The sequence below is a fragment of the Notolepis coatsorum genome (assembly GCF_963971535.1).
Source record: "Notolepis coatsorum genome assembly, chromosome: 1".
NCBI classification, from domain to species: domain Eukaryota; kingdom Metazoa; phylum Chordata; class Actinopteri; order Aulopiformes; family Paralepididae; genus Notolepis; species Notolepis coatsorum.
The window spans coordinates 71,892,315-71,912,289 of NC_140165.1; the positions used below are offsets into that span (position 1 = coordinate 71,892,315).

At 46.4% G+C, this 19,975-nt stretch overlaps 1 protein-coding gene across 2 annotated transcripts in view; it reads left to right on the forward strand.

Moving 5' to 3' along the window:
- The first annotated feature begins 61 nt into the window (after window positions 1-61).
- The window catches only part of sapcd1 (suppressor APC domain containing 1), an 88,458-nt gene continuing 68,544 nt past the window's right edge, over window positions 62-19,975 (forward strand). For both annotated transcript variants that reach the window (XM_084321222.1, XM_084321221.1), the window contains exon 1: window positions 62-194. In XM_084321222.1, the coding sequence (XP_084177348.1) occupies window positions 93-194 (102 nt within the window). In that variant the 5' untranslated portion in view covers window positions 62-92. The remainder of the gene's footprint in view (window positions 195-19,975) is intronic.

The following is a 19,975-nucleotide window of genomic DNA, read 5'->3' on the forward strand; positions in this document are numbered from 1 at the left end:
GGTAGTCTGTGTTGTCGGCACCATGGGACCTGGTCTGGGGCAGCAGTAACACCATGGCCCGCCTGTCGCCCCACAGCCTCCCCTCCTGCACCATGGCCCGCCTGTCGCCCCACAGCCTCCCCTCCTACAGCGTGGTCCTTGTGCCCCTGAGGACGCACCTCGGCTGCCTGGACGCCCTGCGCTTCCACTTATGGGTGAGCAGGACCGAGACACAAGGGACTCCCTGTGTGTCTGTGTGTGTGTGTGTGTGTGTGTGTGTGTGTGTGTGTGTGTGTGTGTGTGTGTGTGTGTGTGTGTGCGTGCGTGCGTGCGTGCTCTTCTTAGTTAGAACATTCATATACTGTATGTATACTTTAATACGGGTTAGGTGGGGCGATACGTGTGTTCACATTTTATTTAAGCAGCCAGAAAAAGACGCTGTCAGAGGCCAAACAAACACAACACGACTCAGGAGTAGAGACGGAGAGGTACTTCTTTATTTAGATAAACACCTACAATTGTGTCTGGGTTAGCAGATCTATCTAACAAGTCTGGGTTAGCAGGAGAACAGAGGAGCAACTAGAAGCTAACAAGTCTGGGTTAGCAGATGAATGAATGAATGAATGAAAACTTTATTTAACAGATTGCAGAATGGGTACAATACAGTACGGCTCAATACACACAATTGTTAAGGGAAAAGAGAGAGAGAGAAAGACTTTCATCTTGTATACATCAGGGTCCCCCATTTTCAATTCATAGTGATTCATGTTAGATCTATCTAACAAGTCTGGGTTAGCAGGAGAACATGTAACAACTGAAGTACACAATGCATTAAATACACAGCAACGCCTGGAACTACACACTAAATGGAAATGTACAGTGAATTACACACTTCAAATACAGGCGGTGGAAGGAAACCAGCCATATAGGGTAGTTTGGCCTCAATAACCCTCCAAGATATCCTCTCCAATTATCACAACATGACAAAGAGACAAAGACCACACAAACACTAAACATTGAACAATGAAACAATAAAGGTCAAAACTAGGACTGGCAATTGATTTAATGGCATGATAGGCTTGCGTTAATACAATTTACGCAAATAAAAAAATAAATTGGTAGCAAAATACATCGATAAGTACTAACATGACTAGAGGAAGTAAGATGGATAAGTACTAACATGACTAGAGGAAGTAAGATGGATAAGTACTAACATGACTAGGGGAAGTAAGATGGATAAGTACTAACATGACTAGAGGAAGTAAGATGGATAAGTACTAACATGACTAGAGGAAGTAAGATGGATAAGTACTAACATGACTAGAGGAAGTAATATGGATAAGTACTAACATGACTAGAGGAAGTAACATGGATAAGTACTAACATGACTAGAGGAAGTAAGATGGATAAGTACTAACATAGAGGAAGTAAGATGGATAAGTACTAACATGACTAGGGGAAGTAAGATGGATAAGTACTAACATGACTAGAGGAAGTAAGATGGATAAGTACTAACATGACTAGAGGAAGTAAGATGGATAAGTACTAACATGACTAGAGGAAGTAAGATGGATAAGTACTAACATGACTAGAGGAAGTAAGATGGATAAGTACTAACATGACGAGGGGAAGTAAGATGGATAAGTACTAACATGACTAGAGGAAGTAAGATGGATAAGTACTAACATGACTAGGGGAAGTAAGATGGATAAGTACTAACATGACTAGAGGAAGTAAGATGGATAAGTACTAACATGACTAGAGGAAGTAAGATAGATAAGTACTAACATGACTAGAGGAAGTAAGATGGATAAGTACTAACATGACTAGAGGAAGTAAGATAGATAAGTACTAACATGACGAGGTGAAGTAAGATGGATAAGTACTAACTAGAGGAAGTAAGATGGATAAGTACTAACATGACTAGGGGAAGTAAGATGGATAAGTACTAACATGACTAGAGGAAGTAAGATGGATAAGTACTAACATGACTAGAGGAAGTAAAATGGATAAGTACTAACATGACTAGAGGAAGTAAGATGGATAAGTACTAACATGACTAGAGGAAGTAAGATAGATAAGTACTAACATGACTAGAGGAAGTAAGATGGATAAGTACTAACATGACTAGAGGAAGTAAGATGGAAAAGTACTAACATGACAAGAGGAAGTAAGATGGATAAGTACTAACATGACTAGAGGAAGTAAGATGGATAAGTACTAACATGACTAGAGGAAGTAAGATAAATAAGTACTAACATGACTAGAGGAAGTAAGATGGATAAGTACTAACATGACTAGGGGAAGTAAGATAGATAAGTACTAACTAGAGTAAGTAAGATGGATAAGTACTAACATGACGAGAGGAAGTAAGATGGATAAGTACTAACTAGAGGAAGTAAGATGGATAAGTACTAACATGACTAGAGGAAGTAAGATGGATAAGTACTAACATGACTAGAGGAAGTAAGATGGATAAGTACTAACATGATGAGAGGAAGTAAGATGGATAAGTACTAACATGACTAGAGGAAGTAAGATGGAAAAGTACTAACATGACAAGAGGAAGTAAGATGGATAAGTACTAACATGACTAGAGGAAGTAAGATGGATAAGTACTAACATGACTAGAGGAAGTAAGATAGATAAGTACTAACATGACTAGAGGAAGTAAGATAGATAAGTACTAACATGACTAGAGGAAGTAAGATGGATAAGTACTAACATGACTAGAGGAAGTAAGATGGATAAGTACTAACATGACTAGAGGAAGTAAGATGGATAAGTACTAACATGACTAGAGGAAGTAAGATAGATAAGTACTAACATGATGAGAGGAAGTAAGATGGATAAGTACTAACATGACTAGAGGAAGTAAGATGGAAAAGTACTAACATGACAAGAGGAAGTAAGATGGATAAGTACTAACATGACTAGAGGAAGTAAGATGGATAAGTACTAACATGACTAGAGGAAGTAAGATAAATAAGTACTAACATGACTAGAGGAAGTAAGATGGATAAGTACTAACATGACGAGAGGAAGTAAGATGGATAAGTACTAACATGACGAGAGGAAGTAAGATGGATAAGTACTAACTAGAGTAAGTAAGATGGATAAGTACTAACATGACGAGAGGAAGTAAGATGGATAAGTACTAACTAGAGGAAGTAAGATGGATAAGTACTAACATGACTAGAGGAAGTAAGATGGATAAGTACTAACATGACTAGAGGAAGTAAGATGGATAAGTACTAACATGACAAGAGGAAGTAAGATGGATAAGTACTAACATGACTAGAGGAAGTAAGATAGATAAGTACTAACATGACTAGAGGAAGTAAGATAGATAAGTACTAACATGACTAGAGGAAGTAAGATGGATAAGTACTAACATGACGAGAGGAAGTAAGATGGATAAGTACTAACATGAATAGAGGAAGTAAGATGGATAAGTACTAACATGACTAGGGGAAGTGATAAGTGCCCACGCTAGGTCTTAGGTCAGATCGATAACTTCATACCTCATTGGTCTGTTCATCTCCACATCAAACAGCGTCCTGCGAAGTGGTTGACATGCAGGACCAAATGAGTCTACAAACTGTCGTTTGTTACTTCACTGACCGACAAGACACAGCGAATGCACTGTTCCGACCCCACCCAGTCATCGACCTTAGGTCGATTGATTGGGGTTGCGGAATCTTTTTATTTTATTTGCACTGGGAAGGACTTTTCCTATTCAGATGAGGTCCATTTCCCTTATCCGGTTACACGTATTATCACTGTATGGCTTTACTTGATAATCACATTATACAGAACCCACCTTTAATCTATATACATATATATATTTCTCTCCTTAGGTCTCCGTCTGGATAAAGCCACACTTCTAAAGTTTTTACATCATAAATCAGGAACATTACGGGACCGTGTGGTTGCCGGCTGGTTAAAGGGTCACTTCTAAAGTTTTTACATCATAAATCAGGAAGCAATGGGTAAAGTTACAATGCAAAAAACATTTCAATGCTTACCCGTCGTCTTTCAGTTTTAGAAGAATGGAAGCAAAAAGGTGTGTTCCAAAAGAAGGTTGTTTTATTTTTTTAAAGTATAAGATTACATTAAAGGCACAGTTTCATGTTTATAAGTACACAGGTTTCTGCTCACAATATATCAGAATTCAGTCATCTCCACAAAATCTCTCAAAAATCTGGGCTCTCGAAGGAGGAACAGTCTTTTTATATTGATCCTTCATCATATTTCGATTGGTCTAAAAACAGTGATGTCACAGGGATGTCATTTCACTAGCCAACCAACGTACAATACGTAGTAAGGATGGACTCCCCTCCTTCTTTTACTTGCGTTACCTTCAGTTACCTAGTTTTTTTAAGTATGAGAAAGTCCCTCCACTTTTCATCTTTATTCAGAACAAACAATGGGTTAACCTGGCCACCATGCGTCTGCCGGCCAGAGAGCTCAGGGAAGAGGCCCTGCCTGGCAAGGTCACATTCTTTACAGTTAACTCCCTACTGCATGTGCATGTGGAGGGAGACAGATGCATCTGTACAGACCAAGCAAATCATTCTTCTCTACGCAGAAGCATATAATTGAATAATGAAGCATATAATTACATGTGAAAAATAGGTTAGATTCACACAATCACTGTCTTCCAACCAGAGTTTTAGTTTTAAAGTGTATAAAGAATATACTGGTTATAAAAGAACAAACAGGATGTCAATTTCAAAAAGGGTCACTGTTGTTCTGTGGCACTTAACATGTGTTTACACATAACGTGTTTCCTTTCTGACGGGGCATTATCTGCCAGAATACATATCACATCTAGACACCTATAGTAACATATGCCTAGATGATAGCAAATATATACAATAAACCTTTTGTATTGATTCCATTGACTCCACTCTCCAAGATCACGCAAGATATTGTAGTGTACACAAGTTACGGTTCCAGAGTCCACAGTTCTCACAGTTTTTTTCACAAGTGGGAGGAAGAATCTACAGACATTCCTCATAATCATATATAAGAACAGGATGTCATACTAACCAGTGTCACTTAGTTGGCTGTGACACTTTACAGGAAGTAAGATGGATAAGTACTAACATGACTAGAGGAAGTAAGATAGATAAGTACTAACATGACTAGAGGAAGTAAGATGGATAAGTACTAACATGACTAGAGGAAGTAAGATGGATAAGTACTAACATGACGAGGGGAAGTAAGATGGATAAGTACTAACATGACTAGAGGAAGTAAGATAGATAAGTACTAACATGACTAGAGGAAGTAAGATGGATAAGTACTAACATGACTAGAGGAAGTAAGATGGATAAGTACTAACATGACTAGAGGAAGTAAGATGGATAAGTACTAACATGACTAGAGGAAGTAAGATAGATAAGTACCAACATGACTAGAGGAAGTAAGATGGATAAGTACTAACATGACTAGAGGAAGTAAGATGGATAAGTAATAACATGACTAGAGGAAGTAAGATGGATAAGTACTAACATGACTAGAGGAAGTAAGATAGATAAGTACTAGCATGACTAGAGGAAGTAAGATAGATAAGTACTAACATGACTAGAGGAAGTAAGATGGATAAGTACTAACATGACTAGAGGAAGTAAGATGGATAAGTACTAACATGACTAGAGGAAGTAAGATGGATAAGTACTAACATGACTAGAGGAAGTAAGATAGATAAGTACCAACATGACTAGAGGAAGTAAGATGGATAAGTACTAACATGACTAGAGGAAGTAAGATGGATAAGTAATAACATGACTAGAGGAAGTAAGATGGATAAGTACTAACATGACTAGAGGAAGTAAGATAGATAAGTACTAACATGACTAGAGGAAGTAAGATAGATAAGTACTAACATGACTAGAGGAAGTCAAATGGATAAGTACTAACATGACTAGAGGAAGTAAGATAGATAAGTACTAACATGACTAGAGGAAGTAAGATGGATAAGTACTAACATGACTAGAGGAAGTAAGATGGATAAGTACTAACATGACGAGGGGAAGTAAGATGGATAAGTACTAACATGACTAGAGGAAGTAAGATAGATAAGTACTAACATGACTAGAGGAAGTAAGATAGATAAGTACTAACATGACTAGAGGAAGTAAGATGGATAAGTACTAACATGACTAGAGGAAGTAAGATGGATAAGTACTAACATGACTAGAGGAAGTAAGATGGATAAGTACTAACATGACTAGAGGAAGTAAGATGGATAAGTACTAACATGACTAGAGGAAGTAAGATGGATAAGTACTAACATGACTAGAGGAAGTAAGATGGATAAGTACTAACATGACTAGAGGAAGTAAGATGGATAAGTACTAACATGACTAGAGGAAGTAAGATAGATAAGTACTAACATGACTAGAGGAAGTAAGATGGATAAGTACTGTTGTGAAGGGCCAGATTAAACCGAATATATATATTTATTTATATATATATATTTAATTGTATTTGTATATTCTCTAATATTCCCTGATATCCCTTGTATATTCCTTGTACAATATGCATTGAATATCCATTCTAGCCTACTGAACATCCCATAATAGTCTCCATTCTACTATTGGTCGAGACCTTGGTGCCAGGCTGCCATACCCCTCAGACCCAGTTCAAACGTACCGCTCGACATGTACGAACAAGTCCTAGTTCCGCGTAGGAATTTGGCTACCGCACCACTAATGGGACTATTTGTTCATAGTGCTTCATATTAAGCTAATAATAGTCTGTTAATATATAGTGCTTCGTGCGGTGAGAATACTACCGTAGTCAGTACCCCATCGTTTCGGGCAGAGAACTGGCTGCTTACCCAGGGTGGTTGACCCTATGTGAAGCTGCACCCGAGGAGCCCCAGAGCCGACGAGCGAGTGGACCTGTATACCGGATTATTCTACCGACGACAGCCCGCCTTCCCAGGCACGGATTATGCTTTGGATACTTTGATTATTCTATGGATAAAGACCCCCGACACTACCGTGTGTTGGAACCCCCCCCCCTGGAGAGGACGCAAGGTGAGGAGACGCTCTGCAAGACGAGGTCTCTCCACATCTCTCCCCCGTGGACCGGAGAGAGCCGGCCCACAAAGAGTCCACCTGCTTTCATCTGTGGTCCAAGGATCGCCGGCGCATTGAACGGCACTACAGTGGGTTCACCTGGGATACCCTTGGCCGGACGAGGCAGCTGGATTCTACCCCCCCCCCTCCTACTCCTGTCGGCTTACAAGCGACCGGATTAACCCCCTCTAGTGTATCCAGCCTATAATCATTAAAGTATCATTGCTGTTATTCCTTAACTATTCCAGGTCGTATATTTACCACCTGCGCCTTCAGAGATTGGACATTATCTATTGATATACCGACGAATACTCCTTGCCATAAAAGTGCATACTATTTCAATTCATAAATGTAATTAAGTGATTAAGTGTTTATTCTACACACCATCGCTGTGTAGGAAATAAAGACCTGTTTCTAATTCGTACATTTGTGTTGGATCCGTTTCATCTACGTGAGAGTGTTCATGATAATATATTTATGCCGTGTACTGGGTGGCCGAATATTAAGTACAAAGGTAGTGGTAGTAAGTATCATATCTAGTAATACAGTCAGGGAATTGTACCCCTCAGTTACAATTGGTCCTTCGAGCCGGATGGTAATTAGTGTAATATTAATATAGTGTTATTAATATTGAAATGGCCTATGATGAACACTCCACGAAACGATCCTCCTAACCAACGCCCGCAGCGCGAACGACGGCTCCCTCAGTACTTAGAGGCTTACGCTGTCAGTCAACAACCTAGTCTTCTACTAACAGTAAACGCGGTAAAACTAGAAAGTAAAAGTATGTCTAACCCCAACGCCCAGACTGCCCCGACCATAGAGGCCCCTACGGGCTCTAATGTAACTGACCAAGTTCACGGTGGGGACCAGTGGGAACCAGACATGACTTCACACCCCGCCAGTACTGAAGAAGTAGTCCCCGATGAGTCCCGGGAGGAATACAACGCTACCGAGAGAGAACTCGGCACGGAAGAAGACGGGGAGAGCACCGTGGAGATAGAGCTCCAAGGCTCCGCAAGGAGTACCCCGAGGGAAGGCTCCCCTATACAACCGCCTTCTCCCAGCGAGGCAGAGAGGACCCTACAGCAGGCATTCCTCGTCAGCCTGAAAGCCTCTACTGAACGCGATAGACTCCAGGGTGAACGCGATCGATTGCAGCTACAGCAACGGAGCGAAGAAGAGCACATACGCCTGGAAATAAGACGCATTCAGATGGAAGAGAATGTGGCCCGAGACCGAGCAGACAGCCAGCGAGCAGCTGCTGGTGCTCTACGGGACGCAGAGCGCGACAGACAGCAAGCGCAACTAATAGAACAGCTGATCAGACGGACAACACCCTCTCCCTCCGCCAGAGGCTCCAGGAACTCGTCTAGACACACCTCCAGGGCGGCATCCCCTAGCCGAGTAAACAACCCTGAACTTGACCAACAGACGAGGTCTATACCCCCCACAGACCACCTCCCCCCACCGGTCCAAGCGAGACCTAGCAACCGGGAAGGAGCAGCATATCCTGTGGAGAGGCTAAACCAGAGACTACAAGCACTGGATGACCTAACTGAAGACGAAGAGGAAGAAGAGGAGAACCGCGCCCGAAGACAGCACAGTACTCTACCGGACCAGGAGGTCCGGTACAGCCCAGGCTATACTCCCGCGGAGCTGCGCTACAGACCCCCGACTCTATACACGGGTGAGCACGACGCACGACCCGCACCGAGGAACAGCACCTGGACAAGCGGGCCATGGTACACTGCCGGTACCAGCCCATACCAAGGAGCGGGAGGAGACTCGCCTAGGAGGCCTCTCCCCCAACGCTCGCCGATGTATCCACAGTCAGCGTCATACATTGGCACGCCTATGGTACCCGACTTCACCCAAGAGAACCGGGCCCAGTATACAGAACTCCGCATGTGTCTGGAGACCATGTTGGTGGATGTATTGGATGAACGCCACAAATACGCCATCCTACTGCAGCACTTAAAGGTGCCCCGCGCACATAATATAGCGCTCGCCTACGCGACTTCCACCACCCCATACACAGCAGCGCTGGTAGCATTGGACCAGAGGTATGGGCGCATATGGGATTACGTGATCCAGGAGATCCGACACATCGACCGCTTACCCCCAGCAATAGACAATCGAGCACTGGACGACCTGTCCATCAGAGTGCAGTCCCTGGTAGGGATGTTGGGAGCGCAAAGAGAGAAGGGGAAGTATGAACTTTACGCCAACTCAAATGTGGAAAGGATCCTGGAGAAGCTGCCGCCCGCTCGTCAGGAGCGCTTTAGGCGGCAGAGGGACCACAGAGACCCGAATGGCCCCGAACCGAACCTCCTCGATCTAGCAGACTTCCTGGCGAGAGAAGTCAGCAGCCTACGGCTAGATACATTCGGACGGAGCACCCCTGGCTCCAGAGAAGGAACCAGACGACTAAATGATGGAAGAAGATCGGTGACTGTGATGCACCAATCGGAGTCAGTACCGAGCAGCAGGAGCCACAGTACCCCCTCCAGAACGGAGAAGTGGAAGATAGTGTGCCCCTACTGTGAGAAAGAACACTGGCTAGCGCAATGTGACTCCTTCCCCAAGCTGAACGCGGAGGAAGCAGGTCAATGGATAAAGTCCAACAAGCGCTGTTTTCGCTGTGCGCGCTCACACATGGCAGCCGAATGCCGCTTAAAGAAAAGGTGCACCAAGTGCGATGGAGCCCATCTGGACATACTTCACGACAGTAACAGACGGCGCCCTTCACCTGCACCATCCAGCCGCAAAGCGAGCGTCATGTACATCGATCCCGCCAGCAGCAGTGGAGCCCGAGTACTCCTAAAAGTAGTGCGTGTGACACTAAGCTACCAGAATAAAGTCCTGGACACTTACGCCGTCCTCGATGACGGGTCAGAGAAGACCCTGCTGCTCGCCTCCGCTGCGGCCCAGCTAGGGCTGCGGGGAAGCGAAACCCAAATGACAATTCGGACAATAAGACGAGATTTGAAGACGATAAAGGGCGAGAATGTCTCATTCTCTATCGCAGCAAGCGGCCAGCCTGAGCGACGGTACCAGATTGCAGACGCTTTCACCAGCCAAGAAATAGGACTGTCGCGGTACACATACCCCGTCGCCAAGCTGATGGAGAAATATGCACATCTGCGCAAGTTACCGATCCCGCTCATAGACAATGCTATGCCGACCCTGTTGATAGGCTCCGACCATGCAGACCTCATTGTCCCGATAGACCGGGTTCATACCGGACCCCGAGGCTGTCCTGCAGCAGTCGAGACCCGTTTGGGATGGACTCTCCAAGGCCCGCTCGCCAAATCTCTCAACCGAAGTACAGCCACTAGATGTCTCCACTCCCGAGTCACAGAGGGAGAAACCGCACTCCTGCAACACGTAGAGCGGCTATGGAGCTTGGAACAAATGCCCTTTAAGAATGGAAAGAAAGACATTCGCTCTAAAGATGACATTTACGCCATTCACCTCCTCGAGACAGGGACCAAGAGAGTCCCGGTCAACGGCGTGTTGAGATACGCCACGCCACTCCTGCGGCGAGAAGGAATGCCTACTTTCCACGCCAAGACAGATGCCATAGAACGGTACCTGCTGAACACGGAGCGGCGCTTAGCCAAGAACCCCGCCCAAGAGAGTGTATACCGCGCTGAGATTGAGAAGCTCATCACAGCGGGACACGTCACAAAGATGGACATTAAAGAGGCTGACCAGACCACTGAATCGTGGTACGTGCCCCACCACAAGGTCCATCACAACGGTAAAGACCGCATAGTATTTAACTGCAGCTACCAGATCGGATCCCAAAATCTGAATAAAGAGTTACTGCCCGGTCCCACACTCGGCCCCTCCCTACTCGGCGTTCTACTCCGCTTCCGCCAGGAAAAGGTGGCCATCAGCGGGGACATTAAAGGAATGTTCCTGCAGGTGAGATTAGTAGAGGCGGACAAGCCCCTGTTACGGTTCCTATGGAGAGAGAAGCCAGGAGATGAGCACCCAGCCATCTACCAATGGGAAGTCCTCCCCTTCGGAACGACGTGCAGCCCCTGCTGTGCGACATTTGCACTACAGAAACATGTAGCAGAGGACCCAGCAGCGGACGAAGAGGTCCGACGCAGCGTAAAGAACAGCTTCTACGTAGACAACTGTCTACAAAGCCTTTCAACCCAGGAAGAAGCCGAGGCTCTCCTGATTAAACTCCGCGCCTCATTGATCAAAGGTGGCTTTGATCTCAGGCAGTGGGCCAGCAGCGATCCGCAAGTACTGCGCAGCCTCTCCTCCGAGGACAAGGCAGCCAGCAGCGAGACCTGGATGGCTACAATCCCGGGAGAAGCCCAGGAGATGACCCTGGGATTGGTGTGGCGATTCAAAACAGATTCGCTTCACTACAGACACAAGCCCCTGACTACGGAGCAGGGAAGGCCGGCGGCGGCGCCGACCACCAGACGGAGTGTGTACACAACACTCGCCCGACAATATGACCCGCTAGGATGTATTCTACCGTACACCACCAGGGCAAAAATGATTGTACGAGCATTGTGGGACAAGGACCAGGGCTGGGACGACCCCATTCCCGCACACCTTGCATCCACCTGGAGAGAGTGGGAGATGGAGCTCCACTCACTCCCAGGCGTTAATATGCGCCGAAGCTACTTCCCACCCACGGTGAGGCCAGAGACATGTAAAATGGACTTACACGTCTTCAGTGACGCCTCAGAGGTCGCATACGGATCAGTAGCCTACTTGCGGGCCCAAGACCAGGGGGGAGAGATCTACACAGCATTTGTCCTCGCCCGCTCGAGAATAGCCCCACGCAAGCAACAATCTATCCCACGTCTAGAGCTCTGCGCAGCCCTAGCCGGAGCGCACCTAGCCACGCTCATCCAACGTGAGCTCACCATACCGGTGTCTAGAACAATCCTGTGGTCAGATTCCACGACGGTACTCGCCTGGATCAAATCGGACTCATGCAAGTACAAAGTCTTCGTGGGAGTCAGAGTCACCGAGATTCAAGACTTAACCGAAGAGTTAACCGGAGAAACAGAGTGGCGCTACGTTGATACAAAACAGAACCCAGCTGACGTCATCACCCGGGGGATGCCCCTGGATGACCTCACCCGTCGCAATGTCTACAGTGACGGCCCCGCATTCCTAAGACTCCCGGAAGGACAGTGGCCCATGCCTATCCCGAGGGAAGCAAGTCCAGAGGAGGTGGAAATTAAGAAGTCTGTGTTCTGTGGATTGAGCACCGTAGCCTCCACCGACCCTAACATAAACGATTGCACGTCCATAGAGAGTGCACAACAAAGAACATTCCTGCGGTACCACCCGGAGTGCAAGTCCCCCGCTGATATGTCAGCGGCTAACTACGAGGAAGCAGAATTGCTTCTACTGCAGCGAGCCCAGAGAGACTCGTTCCCCGATGAATTGGCCTGTCTACAGGGAGGAAAGCCCGTCCCATCCGACAGCAGATTAATTCACCTGGCCCCCGAGAGCGACGCTCACACCCTCATCAGAGTGGGTGGTCGCCTACGCAGAGCCCCCAATCTACCGGATGACATTAAATACCCGATCGTATTGAACAGCCGACACAAGGTCACAGAGCTGATTATAAAGAAATACGATGAGGATGTACATCACGCAGGAGCAGAAAGAGTCTTCGCGGAAATCAGACGTCGTTACTGGATCCTACAAGGAAGAGAGGCGGTACGACGCTTCCAACGAACATGTCTAGACTGCCGCAAGTGGCGCGCGCAGCCCAGCATACCAAGGATGGCTGACCTTCCTCCATGTCGCCTCCGAATCGGTGACAAGCCATTCCACTCAACGGGTATGGACTGCTTTGGCCCGCTGCACATAAAGAGGGGAGGAGGAACCGAGAAGCGGTGGGGTATTGTATTCAAATGCATGACCACCAGAGCGATACACATCGAGCTTCTCCCGACCATGAGCACAGACTCATTCCTTATGGCCTTCCGTAGATTCATATCACGGAAAGGAAGACCGTCTACCCTATTGTCCGATCATGGGACAAACTTTAAAGGCGGCGAAAGAGAGCTGAGAGAGAGCTTCCAAGCTATGGGCCCAGAACTTAAGACCCACCTTGCTCCAGCACAGGTTGATTTCCAATTCAACCCCCCAAGCGCACCCCACTTCGGTGGCACTTGGGAACGAGAAGTGCGCTCCATAAAGACAGCCCTGTACGCAGTACTTGGGGCCCAGACTGTGGCGGAAGAAGTCCTAATGACAGTCCTCACGGAGATTGAGGGAGTACTTAACTCGAAGCCCCTCGGATATGTCTCCAGTGATGTGGCGGATATCGACCCAGTTACCCCCAACACACTCCTGATGGGGCGGCTAGATCCCACATTACCCCAGACAATGTACCGGCCTGAAGAAGCGAACGGCCGACGAATGTGGAGGTACAGCCAAGTATTAGCCGACAAGTTTTGGAACAGTTTCCTACTGCACTACCTACCGTCTCTACAGACCCGCCAGAAGTGGGTAAAGGAGAGAGACAATTTGACAGAAGGAACAGTCGTCATGATTATTGATCAATCACTGCCCAGAGCTATGTGGCCGGCCGGCCGCGTAAGCAAAGTGATCACCGGTGCCGACGGCAAGGTCCGAGCAGCTGAAGTGCTCGTCCAGGGTCGCACTTACACCCGTCCCGTGGCAAGGCTCATAGAACTGCCTCGACTCCCAGACACAATCGATGATGACCATGACCCTACAACCCTATGACTTTGTGAAGTTGACTGACCCCTACAGCAAACCCTTATGTGTAAATAGACAACGCGATTAATCTGTCTCCGTTTAACTGATTAGGTCTGGGACCTATTCAGGGGGTGGCTGTTGTGAAGGGCCAGATTAAACCGAATATATATATTTATTTATATATATATATTTAATTGTATTTGTATATTCTCTAATATTCCCTGATATCCCTTGTATATTCCTTGTACAATATGCATTGAATATCCATTCTAGCCTACTGAACATCCCATAATAGTCTCCATTCTACTATTGGTCGAGACCTTGGTGCCAGGCTGCCATACCCCTCAGACCCAGTTCAAACGTACCGCTCGACATGTACGAACAAGTCCTAGTTCCGCGTAGGAATTTGGCTACCGCACCACTAATGGGACTATTTGTTCATAGTGCGTATATATACTGCGCTACTAAAGTAGGACTTCCTTTTCAGTCCAGTTCAGTTCCAGGTCTGTCTCCCAGATCCTCAACAAAGGCAAAAAAGATGAGTGACATTCTTTGGAGAAGATGTCATAAAATTCACTAATTTTACCTTTAATTGTGGTCGATGACATTAGTATTTCTTCTATTTCATGTAATTCTAGTCTTAGTTTATTTTCTCTTCTCAGTATGTGTATAATGTTTCTCATTTGTAAATATTTAAAGAAATCAGTATTTGGGATGGCATATTCTGTTCTTAAATCCATAAATGATTTTAACTGCATATTTGTATGAAACAGGTCTTTGAATTGACTTATCCCCAACTGAGCCCATTTGAGTATATTAATTGATCTTAGATGTTTATCTAGATCAGGATTGTGATAGATAGGAGAGTATATGGAGGTACAATTGGTGATACCCAGTTTTTTTGAGCAGTCCTTCCAAGCACATAGTGTGTTAAAAACAGTGAAGCAATTACCTATGTTTCTTATCTTTTTAAATTGTTTTATAAATATGAGAGAGTCCAATGGTAACGGGTCAACAAATTTAGCTTCTAACTGAAACCACTGTGAGTCCCGTCTTCCCAACGACCATGACAGTACATTTCTTAATTGGGCTGACCAAAAATAATGTTGGAGGTTGGGGAGACCGAGACCTCCCATGGATTCTGGTTTCATAAGTGTCAATAACTTTATCCTAGGCATTTTGTTGCACCAAATAAATTCTGAGATGGGTCTATTCATAGATTTGAAAAATTCTGTAGATAAGTAACATGGTAACATTTGAAAAAGGAAATTTAGTCTTGGAAGGACGTTCATTCTTATTACATTTATTCTTCCCAGCAGAGATAATGGGAGCGTGGACCATTTACACAAATCAGTTTTTATCTTTTCTATAAGAAGACAATAGGACCAGTTTGTTTTGAGATGTTTGTAATTTTGTTTTTAGCGCCTTTGAGGTGCTTTGGTACCATGAGGTGCAAGCATAGTCGTAGCACCCTTGAATGAGTGCTCCTGCCAGAGTCTTCAGGGTATTCTTGTTTACCAGTGAGCAGATCCGGTACAAGAATCAAGTTCGTTGGTTGACTTTTTTTATTACATTGGATGCCATTTTGTCACAGGAAAGATTTGCCTCTAGGATAGAACCCAGGTAGGTAATATCTTCTTTCCTTGTGACAATATTGTCACCAACTGTAACTGAGAAGCCGTCGGTCTTGCTGAGTTTGTTATTTGAACCGAAGAGAATGGACTCTGTTTTGCCCATGTGTATTGATAGTTTGTTATCAGCGAGCCATATGCAGATTTTGCCTAGTTCTGAGCTGAGGGTTTTTTCAACCTGTAACTTGTTCTTGTCAGAGACCAGCAGGGCTGAGTCGTCCGCAAACAGGAACAAGTTGCAGTCACAAGCTGACGACATGTCATTTGCATAAATCAGGAACAGTAGCGGACCTAGTATGCTTCCTTGTGGAACACCACAGCTTACTGTGAGGGGGGGGGGGGATAGGGTACCGTTTACCTCCACCATCTGCTCTCTCCCCTCCAGGTAGGATTGCATCCAGCTCACTGATAGACTATCAAAACCAATTGCTTTTAGCTTGTCAATCAGAATAGTGTGATTGACAGTGTCGAAGGCCTTTTGTAGGTCCAGCATGACCATGCCGCAGTATTTGCCCGCGTCCACCTCTTGTTTGATGTGATCAGTCAAAGTATTTGATCGTTTGCACCTTTCATCCACACAGAACTGCGTTCTGGCAGCCTGAAGACGCTACTTTCTGAGACCGGCCTCCAGAGTGCGCAATTCTGAAGACGGCCTCCTTGCATCACCATCTTTACAAGCGATATGTGTCTTCTCCTGAACCGATGATGCGATAGCCCAACTCTCCCTTACCCTGCGTGTGCTCCCACATCACAACAACAATGGCATGTACAGAGTAGTTGTGTTCGTGTTACAGAAGCTATTGAGCTTGATCAGGCTTTTACAGCTAAATGTACTGTGCCTGTACTACCACCGTCGACAACAGATTGACATCTCCCTTAATCCACATGCAAACCCAGCCAACAAAAAAAGAAACACGATACATATATGTCTTATATGTCCTGGCTAGAAGTGTTTATTAAACACAGAGAGGCTACTGTGATGAAATACACGTTACTAGCTAGAGATTGGCGTCACATAGTGGGCCCTTTTCTGAAAACCCAAGTAGTAGCCAAGCACATACTGTTCCATAGCATATGCCTTCAGTTGATCATGACAAATCCTCAAGGTAACTTGATGATTAAAAAGCCTCCATAATTTAGTAAATAGTATTCCCACGGCTGCTGTTGAGCTGTAGCCAGCGAACTAGCGTTGATTCTATCAACATTAGCTAAATAGCTAACCAACTAAATACAATAGACAGTGGTATCCTGAGGTAACGTTAAATACAGACAACGTTTGCTACAATTACAGTGGTATCCTGAGGTAACGTTAAATACAGACAACGTTTGCTAGTCGAAAGGACTGGACACACACACGGACAAGTTAAACATCAATCAATTAATTTATTACAACACAGGTAGTTTGAGCTGCCCTCGACCGCACCACGGGGCTATTATATTATATACAGCTTTGAGCTCTCTCTCTCTCCTGCCGATTAAAATCTGCAGCTCTTCCTCCTCCTCATCACCGGCTGCCTGTGAAGCTGCATTTGTGTGTGTGTCTCTCCTATCCGTTGGAAAACTAGTGTCGCCTCAAAAGCACAGAACCGGACACACAAGTTAGCGAAAACAACGACAACAACACTTCCGACCGGGGGTCAAAATAAAAGAGCGACGTCTAAAACAGGAAAGACATTTTGTAAATTTGTGGCACGCACTTATTATCTTGAGACGTTTTCGTTTTTACAAAAACCTTTTTTTAAATGAAAACGAAAAAGATCAAAATCGTTTTAGTCTGAACAAGGCCTATATCTCGTCTGCTCCACTGGCACAACCCAAACTGATCTACAGTGTCTTGCCCTACTCAAACTCAACAGCAAAAAGACAGAGCTCATGGTTGTGGCCCCCAAGGCACTGCTCGGGAACGTTGGAGATCTCCTCCTCCACGTGGACGGCTGTTCCATCTCCCCATCTCTCGAAGTCCAAACCTGGGCGTCACCCTCGACTCCACACTTTAATTTCACTCCCACATCAAATCCGTCACCAAGTCTGCCTTCTACCACCTCAGTAACATCTTCCGTTTCCGACTCTCACTCTCAGATTCTGTGGCTGAGACCCCGATCCACTCATTTATCACGTCCCGGTTGGACTACTGCAACGGAGTCCTGTTCGGGGTACCCAGCAAAGCCTGGGACAGGCTCCAGTTCAGTTGCCAGGGTTCTCACTCACATCAAGCCCTGGCAGCACATCACCCCCACCCTCATCCACCTCCACTGGCTCCTAGTCAAGTTCCGCATCTCTTTCAAACTCCTGCTCCTCACCTCCATGCCCTCGCCCCCCGATACCTGTCTGATCGCCTCCACCAGCACACTCCATCCCGGAACCTACGATCCTCTGATCTGGGTCTCCTCTCCATACCTCGCACCAGGTTACGGACTTTCGGTGACAAAGCCTTCAGCGTGGCATCCCCTACCCTCTGGAACTCTCTCCCCCCTGAAACCCACAATGCCCCAACCCTGGACACCTTCAAAACTGCTCTCAAAACACACCTCTTCACCAAGGCTTTTCCCCATCAGTTAGTTTAGATTAGATTAGGTTCATTATCCCTTACCTGCCCTCATCCCCCCTTTTTCCCCTACTTCCCTAGCCCTATTTTCTTTTGTTGTGATTGTGAAGTGACCTTTGGTTTCATGAAAGGCGCTATAGAAATTTGATCTATTATTATTATTATTGACCTAGCTGTGTCTGACCACCATGCTGTCCTGTTCACGATTCCTGCTTCCCTACCCAAGCTACAAGATGCACACACCATCACCTACAGGAACATCAAAACAGTCAGTGCACCAGCCCTGACCAACCTGCTAACCACCCACCTGGCTTCAGCTCTCCCCAGCACCCTGGTGGATGATTTGGTTGTTCACTACAACTCTCTTGCCCCCATCAAAACCCGGACTGTCACCTACACCCGTCCTGCCCCCTGGTTCACCAGACTGTCACCTACATCCGTCCTGCCCCCCCATCATAACCCAGACTGTCACCTACACCCGTCCTGCCCCCTGGTTCCCCACTGCACTCCGCACATTGAAAGCCGCCAGCTGAAGAGGCTCCGCAATAAATCCGGCCTCACTGTCTACCGTGAGGCCTACAAAGACCATGTGGTGCGGTATAAGGATGCCTTGGCCAAGTCTCTATACTACTCCACCCTCAGCACCAACCAGCAAAACCACTCAGACGACTCTTTATCACCATCGTGGCCTGCTCTCCCCCATCGTCACCCCTCACCCTTCAGATGCCACTGACCTCCCCACAAAATCCCAGGACTTTTTTCAGGGAAAAGTGGATTCCATTTACCACCATCTCTCAGTCCCTGCCCCCCCCCCCCCCCCCCTCACGCCCTTCCACTCATAATCCAGTGTGTGGTGGCGTGGGGGTGCTGGGCACTACACCCCCCCTGCTGTTCATCCGCCTCAGTGCTCCCTCTCCTCCTTTGCACCTGTCGACGCTCTCTAGGTGGCTAAGCTGCTCACCAAGGCCAAGGCCTCCACCTGCTCCCTTGACCCCTTGCCCACAGTCCTGGTCAAAGCTGGCCTACCTGCCGTGTGCCCTACCATCGTGGGAATAATTAATTCCTCCCTGGAATCGGGCAGGGTACCCTCTAGCCTCAAGACAGCGTCTGTCACACCCATCCTGAAGAAGCCTGGTCTGGACCCAGATGACCTTGGAAATTACCGGCCGATCTCCAACCTTCCTTTCCTGGAAAGGAAGCAAGATCCTGGAAAGAGCAGTGGCTGCCCAACTGCACCAACACCTGTTCAACCATGAACCCTTTCAATCTGGCTTCAGGAAACACCACAGCACCGAGACTGCCCTCACCAAGGTCACCAACGACCTCCTTATTGCCACCGACTCCGGTCACATCAGCCTCCTCATCCTCCTGGATCTGTCTGCGGCTTTTGACACGGTCTCCCACTCCATTCTCATCAACCGCCTCTTTGACCATCTGGGTGTTACTGGGACTGCTCTCACCTGGTTCCACTCCTACCTCACTGACAGAAAACAGTCCCTCTCGGGCGCCCGAGTGGCGCACTGCATACAGCACTACGGTGCAACACGGCCGACCCGGGTTCAACTCCCAGACTCCGGTGATCTTTGCCGAATGTCTTCCCCGGTCTATCTCCCATTCCTCCTCTCTCTCTCTCTCTCTCTCTCTCTCTCTCTCTCTCTCTCTCTCTCTCTCTCTCTACCGGACTGCCTGGTAGCAAAAATCTATAAAAACCTACAAAAACATAACTTGTCCGAAAGGACAAGTAACATTTTAGAAAACAGTCCATCACCATCTGTAACTCCACCTCCACCCCTGCCCCAGTCAACCAAGGTGTGCCTCAGGGTTCCGTTCTTGGTCCACTCCTCTTCACTATTTACAACATGCTCCCCCTCGGTCACATCATCCGGAAACACAGTCTCAATTTCCACCCCTATGCTGATGACACTCTACATCTCCACGTCACCCTCCACTCCTCTCCCCCCACAACACCTCATCAACTGCCTCCTTGACATCAAGGCCTGGAT